The sequence below is a fragment of the Meles meles genome, chromosome 18, assembly GCF_922984935.1.
Source record: "Meles meles chromosome 18, mMelMel3.1 paternal haplotype, whole genome shotgun sequence".
Taxonomy (NCBI): Eukaryota; Metazoa; Chordata; class Mammalia; order Carnivora; family Mustelidae; genus Meles; species Meles meles.
The window spans coordinates 26773834-26787478 of record NC_060083.1 but is presented as its reverse complement, the minus strand read 5'-3'; the positions used below and the strand labels follow the sequence as shown (position 1 = coordinate 26787478).

General features: G+C 39.0%; 1 protein-coding gene across 3 annotated transcripts in view; it reads right to left on the bottom strand.

Annotated features, from left to right (window-relative positions):
* The window catches only part of AP2B1 (adaptor related protein complex 2 subunit beta 1), a 127542-nt gene that overhangs the window by 36476 nt on the left and 77421 nt on the right, over positions 1-13645 (bottom strand). For 2 of the 3 annotated variants that reach the window (XM_045985063.1, XM_045985066.1), the window contains 4 exons: positions 10033-10074; positions 9045-9191; positions 5854-5999; positions 2019-2148 (listed from right to left, as the gene is read on the bottom strand). In XM_045985063.1, coding sequence (XP_045841019.1) covers positions 2019-2148; positions 5854-5999; positions 9045-9191; positions 10033-10074 — 465 coding nt within the window. The remainder of the gene's footprint in view (positions 1-2018; positions 2149-5853; positions 6000-9044; positions 9192-10032; positions 10075-13645) is intronic. The other variant, XM_045985065.1, reaches the window with a different exon arrangement.

Here is a 13645-nt window from a genome sequence, read left to right as displayed (position 1 = left end):
GAATATTTATTTCAAGTTCTTGGTGGAAGGGGAATACTCATACTCTGTTTGCTGTGTCTTCTGTCTTTCACAGTACACCTTTCCCTCTTTTTATGGTTCAATTTGTGAGGTGTTTTTTTTTTTTTTTAAGATTTTATTTATTGATTTGAGAGAGTGAGCAAGCACAAGCAGGGTGGAGGGGCAGAGGGAGAGGGAGAAGCAGGCTCCCCGCTGAGCAGGGAGCCTGAGGCGGGGCTTGATCCCAGGATCAAGGGATCCCATGATCCCTGAGATCATGACTTGAGCCAAAGGCAGCCGCTCAACCAACCAAGCCACCAAGAGGTCCCTGTGAGCTCACTTGCAAACAGATTTTCTTTCAGCTCGGAGTCCTGATGACTCTGAAGCTTAGAGCTGTTGAAAAACAACTGCTTTGTTTTGCTTCTGCCAGGTACCCCGACTATCACCAGCCCTGGACCAATTTTACATTAAGTTATCAGCTTGGAGAACGCTGTACCTACATATCTTGTATAAATTTGGACTACATGCCCATATATTATGCCATGTACGGCTAAATATTGGGCCCTGGATTTGTTGTAAGAGGGCAAACGTGCCCAGAGAGAAACTTTTCCATCACCTGCCTTACTGGAAACAATCTTCCCAGTTTCCCTTCTACTGTGGGAGTCACCCTTCCAGGATATCAGCTCTGTGCAGAGATCAGTTACAGTTCCCAATCTCAGGTGGACCCAGGGTTGTCTCTCTTGTCCTTACAAGCATTTAAAAACCCCGCAACATCTAGGGGTTATATCTGTCTTAATAACCCTTTGATACTGCTACACTTGAGCTTATAAGCTTACTAGTCTGCCTTCATGTTGCCTGAATATAAGCTTAAAAGGCTTATATTTCAAAAGAGAAGTTCAAAACAGATGAAAACTGAATGAAACTCTCAACTAGTACTTAAGCATTCTAAAAAATTCAGCACTTTCAAGATCAAGAGGCTTCTGTAGACCTGACAAAGTTCTGAGCTCCAGTAAGACGCTGCTACTTATAATAGTTATGTGCTAATAGGGGGCCTTTAAATCCAAATAACCATATTTGTGGTTGTTTGTTCGAAGACACCCTCTACATAAATCTGTTTTCATATAAATGACAAATCTGCTTCAAAAGTCTTTAGAAAAAAAGGTTTGTAAATAAGTAATACATCTTTACAAGTTTCTAAATATTTGTTAAGTAAAAGAACGAGTAACTTCCTATGTCAAGGTATGACTTTTTTTTTTTTTAAAGTAGGCTCCACGCCCAGCATGGAGCCCAGTGTGGGGTCTGAACTCACGACCCTGAGATCAAGACCCATGCTGAGACTGAGCTGGATGCTTAACGGACTGAGCCTCCACATACCCCAATCTGGTTTTTTCATTTTTATTATTTTTTAAAGATTTTATTTATTTATTTGACAGACAGAGATCACAAGTAGTCAGGCAGGCAGGGAGAGAGAGGAAGAAGCAGGCTCTCTACGGAACAGAGAGTCCAATGTGGGGATCGATTCCAGGACCCCAGGATCATGACCTGAGCCGAAGGCAAAGGCTTTAACCCACTGAGCCACCCAGGCGACCCTGTTTTTATTTTTAAATTAAACTCTACACCAACGTGAGGTTTGAAATATGACCCCAAGATCTAGAGTCACATGCTCTACCAAATGAGACAGCCAGGCACCAGTGTGACTTTTTTTTTAATTAAAAAAAAAAGGGGGGGGGTACCTGGGTGGCTCAATAGTTAATCAAACAACTCTTGATTTCAGCTAAGGTCATGGTATTGATCCCTGAGTTGGGCTCTGCACTAGGCATGTAGCCTGCGTAAGATTCTCCTTCTCCCTCTGCCCTGTGCCCTCTAAATAAACAAATAAACTTTTCTCCCTAGTTATTTCAAACCTGAATATTCCATGACCAAATCTAATATGAGGAAGAGAGAGGGGCTATTTTTTATATAAGTGAAATAAAACTGGAAAGGTATCAAGTTGTACTCCTTCAGTGAAGTAAAACTCTAACCTGCAGGTTATTCAGAGGTTCCATCTTCATGACTGGGCCCAAGGTGTTGAGAGGCAGGGAGACGTCAATGCTCTGGTTTGGCATCAGTGGTGTATGGATGGCCAGAGGAGTGCTAGGGATGACACCGAAGCTAGGAAAGTGGATGAAAAAATTCCAGAGGTTAATCAGGAGGCAAGCTTTAGCCACATCTTTGGGTTTCAATGATTCATTACTACATTTGAACATAATTTTCGATAAAATTAAGTGGAAAAAACAATGGAACCAAGATGCTTAATTCTAATTTGCTGTAACACTGATTACAATATAACCCATTTCCCATTAAATGGATTTGAGGAAGGAGAAAATATTCCTAAGTACAGAATTGCTTTGCTAGTTTTCTTATGTTTCACACCACTAGAGAGACAGATTTAATAAGTTCCTTCCTCTCTTTTTTTAAAGCACATCTTTCCTTAGAAAATCCTTGGGAGAAAGAAGACTTAAGAATATATACCCTGTAAAGTACAATAAATTGACTTTACTTCATAGCTTGATAGCCTGCCTCAGCAACCCAGAAGATTATTTACTAGTAATTCTAATTTTCTTTTTTGTTTACCTGTGTAAGACACAATTACTGGAAAAGAGACAGTGAAAGTTAAGCAAAATTGATTGGCTTAGACAATCCAAATGACTAGGACAAGCTGGTCACTTTCTAAGCCTAAGGCAGGGAGTGTGTACCTACCAGTTTGACTTCATAGAGAAGCCTAATAACAATCAAGAATAGTAAAGAGATGGGAAAAACCTGATTCTGGAGTTAAATAAATAACAAATACATATGAGAGCAGACATATTTTGGTTTTGCTTTTGTGTGTGTGTGGTGTTTTTTCTTTGAGCAAGAGTGGCACTAGCTTTAAAGGGAGCATATGGGCAAGCAGAGAGGAGGAAGGGGCAGGAGACAGAGGCTCTTAAGCAGGCTCCACGCCCATGACCCTGAGATCATGACCTGAGCTGAAACCAAGAGATGGACACTTAACCGACTGAGCCCCCCAGGTTCCCTAAGAACAGATGTGTCTTATGTACAAGAAATACAAGAATTTCAAATAGATGGAGCATAAAGGGAAAAGTGGACCTACAGGTGTAATAAATACACAAATGAATGATACAAATTTATACTGAATTTGTGTTCTAATTAGCCTCAGGAACGAAGATGGGACTATAATATTTATAAAATAACTATAGAGTTTATATAGGTAATACATATAACTATAGGATTTATATAGGTAATTATCTTTCAAGAGTCATAGGATGGCAGAAGGAACATTTTCTTTTTCCTAACCTATGCTTTGGAATATCAAAATGTAGTAATAAAGTGATTCTGAGAATATAAATGACTCATTTTGGTGTAATATTTATAGATTAAAAAAAACACTCTGCTCTTTTCATCCTGTTCTCATGGTCAGCAATCTCTATCTGAAGGCAATACTAGGATAGAAACATGACAGCAGCTTAGTTCCTAATCTTCGAATTGCTCCTCTTGGAAAAGATATAGAAAAAAAACAAAGAAAGAAAATTTCCTTACAAAAAAATTCTCTATCCACAGACAAAATGATTTATCTATGTAGAAAACTGTAAGGAATCTACAAGAAAGCTACCAGAACTAATAAGGGAATTTAACAAAGTTGCGTAAGCTCAACATAGAAAAATCAATATTACTTCTGTATTAATGAGAAGAATGCTATTTTTTATACCATCAAAACTACGACATACTTAACTCTGATGATAGACATGCAAGATCTGTACAAGAGAAATTATGAAACAGTGCAGAGAGAGGTTAAAGATGACCTAAATAGAAAAAGCAAGCTGATGGATTACAACTCAGTATTATTTGATATCAATTCTCTCCCAAACTGATCTACACTCTCAATCAAAATCCCAGCAAGTAAAGGACCTAGAATAGCCAAAATAATTTTGAAAAAGAGCAAAAGTGGGGAGTTTGTACTATCTGATTTCAACGCTCACTATGGGAAAAAAAAGAAGTTTATTTTGACTCTCTTACTTTACACCACATTTAAAAATTATTTCAAAATGGATTATAAAAGTTAGTGTTAGAGCTAAATCTATACCACTTCTATTAAACACACACACACACACACACACACACACACGGAGTTCTTTGTATCCACAGGCCAGGCAAAGATTTCTTAGAACACGAAGTGCATAAACAATACAAACCTTTTTCTTTTTGAAAGACACTGTTAGGAAAATAAAGGCACAGAAAATATTTGCAAGACATATATCTGACAAAGGATTTGCACCCACAATATATAAAGAACTTTTACTACTTGATAATGAAACTAAAAAATGAAAGATCTGAGCAGATACTTCACTAAAGATATAATGGTCACTACACTGATGAACAAATTGCTCAATATCAATAGTCATTAGGGAAATGCAAATTAAAATGAGAAGTAAATTAAAATGCAAGTCACTATAAACTCTTAAGAATGGCTGAAATTGCTTAATAGCTGGAAATAGAACTAGTCTGAGAAAAGGAAACAGAGACTTTCTAGATAAGTGATTTCTAATGTACCAAACTTTCAATCTAAGGTATAAAAGTTATTTCCAAATGCTTAGACATAAGTAAGGCAATCACTGATACAAGTTGTCACCAACAGATTTTATTAAATCTGCTTAAAGGTCCAATTACTACTTTATCAGAAACAAGTGTGATTATCTCGTATTTATGAATAAATGGACCTGCCATCAAAGTCTAGCAGGCAGTTTCCTGAAGCATGATATTTAATATAAAACAGTGATGTTTCAGAACCACAGAAAATCAGTATTTACATCTTCATGGTCCCTTCCTTATTAAGGCAAAGAATTCATTGCTAAAAGCAGACTGCTCGCCTACATTACTTAGCTAACAGGTGGACAGACTATGTTCATCAACCAGTTGTGTTCATTTTTCCCATCAAAATGTGGGCTTTGGATACTCAGCTGTTTTGTTCACTACTCTAGCCCCAGTACCTAGAATGCCTGGCACATAGATGCTACACCATTATTTGTTGAATGTATAAATGCATTTCAATTAAAACTTTTCGTGTGTGTAAATGGTTTATTAAAAACTTCCTAGTCCTAGAATCCTTTAAGAAGGCAGTAAGTTCTGGTTTCCTTTTTTTTTTTTTTTTTTTTAAGATTTTATTTATTTATGCAACAGAGAGATACACAGTGAGAGAAGGGACACAAGCAGGGGGAGTGGGAGAGGGAGAAGCATGCTTCCTGTAGAGCAGGGAGCCTGATGCTCGGCTCAATCCCAGGACCCTGGGATCGTGACCTGAGTCAAAAGCAGATGCTTAAGGACTGAGCCACCCAGGTGCCCCTGGTTTCCGTTTTCCGTATGGATGAATTTCTCAACAAAATCTCGAGGGCCTCCAGAGGGAAAGCTGACAAGTGAACAGACATGCAAGACCAGCTCTCACTCTACACCCAAATGTGCCAACCTGAGAATTTTTAATGTACTGTTAAAAATGGAATATTGGCAGGCACCTGGGTGGCTTAGTTGGTTAAGCGTCTGCTTGTGGCTCAGGTCATGACGCCAGGGGCTTGGGATGGAGTCCCACATGGTACTCCCTGATCAGCTGGGAGTCTGCTTCTCCCTCTGCCCCTCCCCCTGCTTGTGCTCCCCTTCCCTCCCCCACCCAATAAATAAATAAAATCTTAAAAAGATCATCTCTCTCACTCTTCTCCTACCCTTCCTCATCCTAATAAATAAACAAATAAAAAAAAAAGGGAACATTGGCCTGTTGTACACAAGGCACATTGCTGTTTCATGACCAAGCCGAGGACTCAGACTTCTTACCTATTCTTGTTAAACTGGATTGCAAAGTCTGTCATGTGCTGCAAAGCTTTGTTGGTGAAGTTCATTTCCATATAGATGTGCCCTTGGCGGTGAGTAAATGTTCCGGAAATTTCCAAGCCTTTAGCTTTTACTGCAGGCAGCCAGACCTAAGAGACAGTATAGAGTCCAATGGAACCACACAAGATGTATCTCAATGCTATTTATTTTGAGTATATAAAGATGAAATTAAGATTTGGCTTCTTCAGGCAATAATGGTGATTTTTAAACTATATCAAGTCAGATGCAAAAGGCTCTAGATATTCTCTGAATTTTGAGATTGTTCTCAATTTAAGAACCAAACCAAACCAAACCAAACCCACACAAAAACACTCTATGAATAAACCTGGCTAGTTCTCCATCTTCTGTTCAAGTTGGTCAAGACTGCTTGACTACTGCTACCAAATGTATATATAAGGAAAAGAGAAATTCCAATGAGTACAGTGTGTGTTTTTTTATTAGCCCCTCTGGTAAAAAAAAGGGCATAAAGGGGAGGAAACTGGGGCACCTGGGTGGCTCAGTTGGTTGGGCAAGTGCTTTCAGCTCAGGTCATGGTCCCGGAGTCCCGGGATCGAGTGCCGCATCAGGCTCCCAGCTCCACGGGGAGTCTGCTTCTCCCTCTGACCTTCTCACCTCTCATGCTCTCTCTCACTGTCTCTCTTAAATAAATAAATAAATAAATAATCTTAAAAAAAAAAAAAGGGAGGAAACTGAATCTACTAATGAAAATAGCATGTCTGTATCTTTGAATACTTTTTTTTTTTAAATCATCACTAAAACTATTATTAGTAGTCTTAAGGGCAAGGGACTCACGTATATATGTCTTATGTATATATATATATATTTTAAGATTTTTTTTTTAAATTTGACAAAGAGAGATCACAAGTAGGCAGAGAGGGGGGGAAGCAGGCTTCCCGCTGAGCAGAGAACCCGATGCGGGGCTCGATCCCAGGACCCTGAGATCATGACCTGAGCCGAAGGCAGAGGCTTAACCCACTGAGTCACCCAGGCACTCCTCTTACATATATTTTTAACTCTTGCTACAGTTCCTGGTAAATAGTACTCATATATGGCTTAAGTAATATGAATGCCTGTCTTCTCTATATAATCCATTATTCATCCTTGGTTATAGAACCTGTGATAATCCTGGACTATATGAGTTAATTTAAAAAAAACATCTGGGGGCACCTGGGTGGCTCAGTGAAGTGTATGACTCTTGATTTTTGACTAAGGTCATGATCTCAGGGTCATGAGATTGAGCCCCAAGTTAGGTTCTGAGCTTAGCAGGGAAGGTGCTTGAGATCCTCTTCCTCCCCTCTCCTCTCCTCCTTCCCCTTTTGCTCTCTAAAAATAAATAAATCTTAAAAAAACCAAAAAAACTCCGGGAAACTCATGAACTGTTCTGACCATCTAAGACAAAATACCAAAGCATCAGTAGATGGTTGAATAAACATTAAAACATATTCAGCCATGCTAAAGACAAAAAGGAAAGGAAGGAAGAAAATGAAATCAAACAACCACAAGATATTTTTCATGTATCAGAGGGTAAAAATCCTAAAAGTCAATAATACTTAATGGAAAATTTAAGCAATCTGGCACTTTGTACTGTGTTGCTGGAAATATAATCTGATGTCACCTTTTGGAAGGTAAGAGGAAAATGTCTATTTTTAAATGTTTAAATGATCAAGCACACTGCAGGTTTACCTTACAGCCATACTTACAAAAATATACCAGGATAAAAAAATATCTGTATACCAGGATATACATATGCAAAGATGTTCACTGCAACATCTTAACAAAAAAGGGGGAGGGAGGTGGTAGGACCAAGCGACTAACCTGTATGGCTATCAACAGGAGAATGATTAAGTTGTGGCACATCAATAGAGTGGATAGAGACATTCAAAATAATATAGTAGGGAAAAAATAAGATGCAAAACAGTATATTTCATTGACATAATACTGTTAAAGAACACAGACATACAGGTATATGCATAATCCTTTTCTTCTGGTAGGACACACAATGAAGTTAACAGTGGCTATCCATGGGAAAGTGAGGACAGAGAAATTAATTTTTTCTTTTTTTAAAAAATATTTTATTTATTTGACAGACAGAGATCACAAGTAGGCAGAGAGGCAGGCGGAGGGGGTGCTAAGCAGAGATCTAAGCCGAAGGCAGAGGCTTTAACCCACTGAGCCACCCAGGTGCCCTGAGAAATTAATTTTCCATCTGTCATTTCTACATTACTTATATTTGTCATTAGTATGTATTACTTTAATGTCAGTAAACAAATGCATTAGAAAATCTTAGACCCAATAATTAAAATTCTGTGGGATAATATCTAACACAGAATCCTTACAACCAAGTTACTGTACTGGGCCAAAATATTATGGTTCATTTTTAAATCCTATTTTTGGTTACTCTATTCAGCAGCAGTGTAGACAAAGTTATGACCCCAGAATGGACAACTGGTCTACAACTCTGTAACAGGGTCCTCCAGAGTCAGATGAGCAGGCAGAGAATTCAGGAAATAAACAGGCATGTTGTTCCCCAGAAGGGCACAATCACAAGAAACTGGGCCTACTATTCCCAAAGGCTGAAATAAGCTTCACTTACAGCAGTTTGCACTTTTGAAACTCAGTCTGAGTAGGACATTAAGCAAGGTTGAGACTAGAAAAGCACCAATGACAGAAACCTAAATCAGAACTCTAAAGAGATACACTAAAATCCAAATGTGAGGAAGAGCATTCTAGAATCCATATGTAATACCAATCAAAAGGGGAATGGAAGGAAAGAGAAGTAAAAATGTTACTCTTCTTTACTATACTCTGCCCTCCCCCACCCAACTTCCGCTGCCTCTCACTGTTGCGTTAACTGGACTTACACTAGACTGACGTCAGTGCTGACAAACCAGACAATATTTCTAAACAAGAGAACAAAACACAAATATTTAATATTTCCAATTTTAAGTCTAATTATAAAAGTAGTTAATGAGGATGCTATGGTGCTTCGCATTGCTAAATTTTCAGGCTACTTTTCATTTTCCTCTTAAATTCTCTAGGACAAGGGCCCAAACCTTGGATTTATTATCAGTGGAAGTAACAAAAAATGTTAGTAATTCAGGTATTGTTCATTAAGAAAGTATCGCTTTACTTACAGCCTTAGGAGCTACATATCCACCAGGTGCCATGCCTATTCCCGTGGAGAGTTCAAACAGGTCATTCAGACCACTGCTGACCACAGCAGGAGTAGGTGAAGGAGCAAAGGTTGCAGGTACTGATGAGGGGATGAAGGACTGTCCCACCTGCAGGAAAAAAGGGAAGGGGGAAAGGAAACCAGGAAAAACAGATTAATAGCCCTTAACATGCTGCTCTGTATTTTAGTAGTTTTGATAAAACAGTAAGAACACAAAATAATTACAATATTCTTGGAATGGAATTAGTATATTCTTTGTCCTCTTAATCGTCACAGTTATTTTTTCATCATTGATAATATACAAACACTCTTCAGAAGTTCTATCAGAGAGTAATCAGTAGGACCAGGAACACAGTGATCAAGATCTTTTCTGTTTGTTTCCAATTTTAGCTTCCATGATTCTGTGCAAAAGGCCTACAGGTACCCTAACGGAGGGGAGTCTGTTTCTACAGAAAGAAGAAGCATCCAACTTAGAAAACAGCTCTTTTCCCACGTGGGTGCAGACATTTAGGCATAAATATCTAGTAGGAAACTCTCCTGGGTGGGGGAGATAGATATTCATAGCCCCCATCCTCAGTCACTTATGAGGAGAGTCTCCCTCTGAGTCCAGCTGACTCTCTCAAGTTCTTTGTAGATGACACTAGAGAATAAGAGCTTTCTCCAGTCAAGATGGGAGGTTCCACTTCCTTTAGCTCTTTAATGTCAGGAAGACAAAGATCTCTGTAGACCCCAGAGCACCAATCCCTAAAGATGTCCCGACACCACATGCGGTGTACGCCTCTGAAGAATCCAAGTAAACCTGTGCTACTTTCTACTCTTCATACACTGCTACAGAGGTTTTGGTGTACAATGCTAGACAGCAGTGGTGGCTCGTCTGAGAATGTGTGCATAGGAAAGGCATCAAACAGGTGGCAGCGCATCCCATGGTGAAAAAAACGGATGGCACTTACTGCCGGACTTCCTCCAATGCCCCCGCCAAGGTCACTGCCAAGCTGAAAGAGAGAAAGGAGAGAGAGGAGAGAGAGGTAGAGTTGATTTAGCTAAGTACTAGATGCCCATATAGAATCTGTAAATTGCTCTACCAAGTTGCTGGGAATACATGCTGTTCAACTTGACTCCCAAAGCCTAAAGAAACTCTAGATTCAAAGAAATATGTTCTAGGGGAACTGAGGAGTAGTACTGATGGTATGTGCAAGTTCTGAGAAAACATGGAAAGAAGATGGAGCTGGGACATCTCAGGGATGTTTCAGATCCAGTCTTCCCACTGGGGTACATAGGCACAAACTTAAACCGGATTTAAAGAATTTACGTATTCCAAGAAGCTCTAACTCTAAGCAGTAATGTCTTGAAAGTGTTTTATTTTTCTCCTAAAAAGAAACTTAAGGGAGAAAAAAAAGCAAAGAAAAACTAAAATGTGCTTTGATCTACAAAACCTGCTTTCCCACTGAGAAGGTGGGAACCAAACCAGTATTGAGCAATTTCAAGCTTCAAAAATTATAGGAGAAATAAGAGTGGTTTTTAGAATTTAGAACTTTCCTAAGAAAGAAAACAGCTGGGACAAGTCAAGATACCCTACCCAGGGAGGAAGTAGGAAGGCATGCAATGCTTCAAATCTCTTTCACAGTCGATAGTACTAAGGAGAAATGCTGTGAGTTATCTGGAGATCATGTAAAAGGATGCTAACTATTGGAGAATTAGATGGACTTAATTAGCTCGGTGACAGGAAAATCATTCCACATAGTCTTGAGCTAGCCTTTCTCCCCCTCAGGGCTCTGACATAATTCATCCCGAAGTGAGGCTGCCATGACGAAAGCATTAAAGAAGAACTGAAGCTGAAAACAGCTGGCGTGAAGAAACAAAACATATACACAACCAACAGTGCTGTATAAAAAGCAAACACCACCTTTTTTGGCTACACCACATCTGCCTCTTCCCTAGTTCTCACTGTGCATCTGAAATTCCTCTTTGAATCACCAAGTGCCTTGTATGCTCTACAAACACTGTTTCCTTTATTATCTGTCATTTAATGGTAGAAACTTGGAAATCTCTGTGCTGTGGTTATGTTAAAAAGCAAAACCGGGGGCACCTGGGTGGTTCAGTGGGTTAAAGCTTCTGCCTTCAGCTCAGGTCATGATCCCAGGGTCTTGGGATAGAGCCCCACATCAGGCTCTCTGCTCTGCAGGGAGCCTGCTTCCTCCTCTCTCTCTGCCTGTCTCTCTGCCTAGTTGTGATTTCTCTCTGTCAAATAAATATTAAAAAAAAAAAAAAAAAAGCAAAACCGTACTGGTTTTCAGGATTTGAGAAAGGATTTTATCTTCTCAGTGAAAAAATACATGAAACAGGGTTGCAAAAATCTAAATAATAATCTATCCTGAAAAACACTGAGACCTCTGACAAAATCCTGTTTCCACCATGACAGAAAATGGGCCGGGCAGATGCTTCATAACTAGCATTAATAAGCATTCTCTTCACTAAGATACAGAGCACTCCAAACCTTGAAGAGCCGTTTCTAAAACCTGGTTCCTGAAGCTTACTTAGTGGTTGAAAATAAGCCAAAATCGGGGAGATGGGGTGGGAAAAAAAAAAAAAAAAAAAAGAAAATAAGCCAAAATCACATGTGTAAATAAATAAAAAGGTCACCACAGTGAAAAATTTTAACAACTGGAAAAGTCTGAAAGCAAAGAGAAAAAATATCACACATCTGCTTTCTTTCTGGTTCTGGAAAGCACATATCTGAAAACCACGTTTTATTCAAACAAGCACTTACATAACATCAACTGGATACAAGTCACTATGGGGAATGTAAAGATGCCAGGCAATGAGGGGAATATGTAGATGAATAAAATCCAGACTTTGCAAACTGGCAGGAGAAATAAAACATGAATGCAAAACCACACAGAATATACTAAAGCAGGAAAAAAAAAAAGGAGACAGACAGAGAAGTACTGAAGGGAAGAGCTTCCTTTTGGCTGAAGAATAATGAAAAGCTACAAAGAGGTGGTAGTGTGGGATTATAAAAGCAAAAAGGGGGAGGTTATTTCCCAAATAGCATGTACAAACGCTGTAAAAAAAATGAATAAGAGCAGGATCAAGAAGAAGGAGTAGTCCAATTATACTGGGCATAGGGTAGATATGTGTAAAAAAAAAAAAGTCACAGAATAAATTTGCAAAGACAGGCTGATTATGGAAGGTCTTTAATTTTTTCATTTCCCCTTCATAAAACGTTGGAAGTTTCATAGAATAAGATCTAAACTTTCTAAGAGTACTAATAACTACTTTAGTTATGTTCTATTAACTACGGTTTTCAACCTTAGATACACTATTAAATCAACCACTTGTGTGTATGTATTATACGGGGCATTTAAAATACTGATGCCAAAGTCTCACCCCCAGAGTAGTGACTTAATTGTTCTGGTGTGGAGCCCAGGCATCAAAATTTTGAAAAGCTCTCCTAAGTGATCTTAGCATTTAGATAAGCTTTAAAACCAATGCCTTAGATAATTAACTAATGTTTAGAATCAGAAAAGATTTACCTGTTTGAAAATTACTTTGGCGCTAACTCCTGAATAAGAAGAAAGCTAGACCTTAATAAGGAAGAAGAAGATGCATCATGTCTCATCTGTCCCAATGCTTTAATCTGCTTTGACTTTCTGGTGGGCTGACCCCTCCCTCCCTCCACCATTCTCCTCCCTTCTGGCCACGCTTACAATCCAAACTTAAAAGAGATGGAATTCTATATGGACCTGATTGGCACTCAGTGGCAAGGAAAGAAAAAACACACCAGAAGAGAAACAGCGGTTTTATCCAATATGCTAGATTCAATAAAAGGCATTGAGAAAAGGCACTCGCTGGTGGGGTTACTTAATAAAGCTCATGTATAGCCCTTATTTTCTTAGATTTCATTCTTGTTATCTTTGAGTATTATATGAACATCATCTTACCTGGATAAGATCTTAATGTACTTTCCCTACCATGCTGCTTGTCAATTTTATTCAAAAACATGAAAGAAACTGAAAAGCAATCCCAATAGTCCCATGTTTATGTTTAGTATGTCAGCTACAACTCAGCTTCAACACAGAATCAAGAACTCTGATCTTAAGAGATAGGATCCAAAGGCCATTAAGAGACACGGAGACAAAAATAGAAAGGTTCACCTAACTGTGCTGTTATGTCCAGAGAGCAGAGGCAAAGGACAATTTCAACACATGTTTTCTATCGAGCAAAACTGTAACTTATTCAGACTTTATTCAGCATCTTTCCTTTTGACTAAAGAAGGTCCTGAGGGAGGTTATTATCCTCCTCCTGTCGGAAAATATGACAAGTGTGCTAGCACAGTGATGGGCAAAAGTGAGTAATGAAGAGATGTCAGCAAAGATGGGAGGCAGGGACCCAGGGAGCAGCCCCTCCTGTCCACAGTGACAAGCAAGATGATGCACATGGTAGTCAAGAAAAGAAGAAAGCCGTAAGGCACAATAAAGCACAGAAAAGTTCACATGCTGACCTGAACAAGCCATTAACCATGTTGGTTCAGTTGTTGGTATTATCTGGAGCCAGACAAGATGC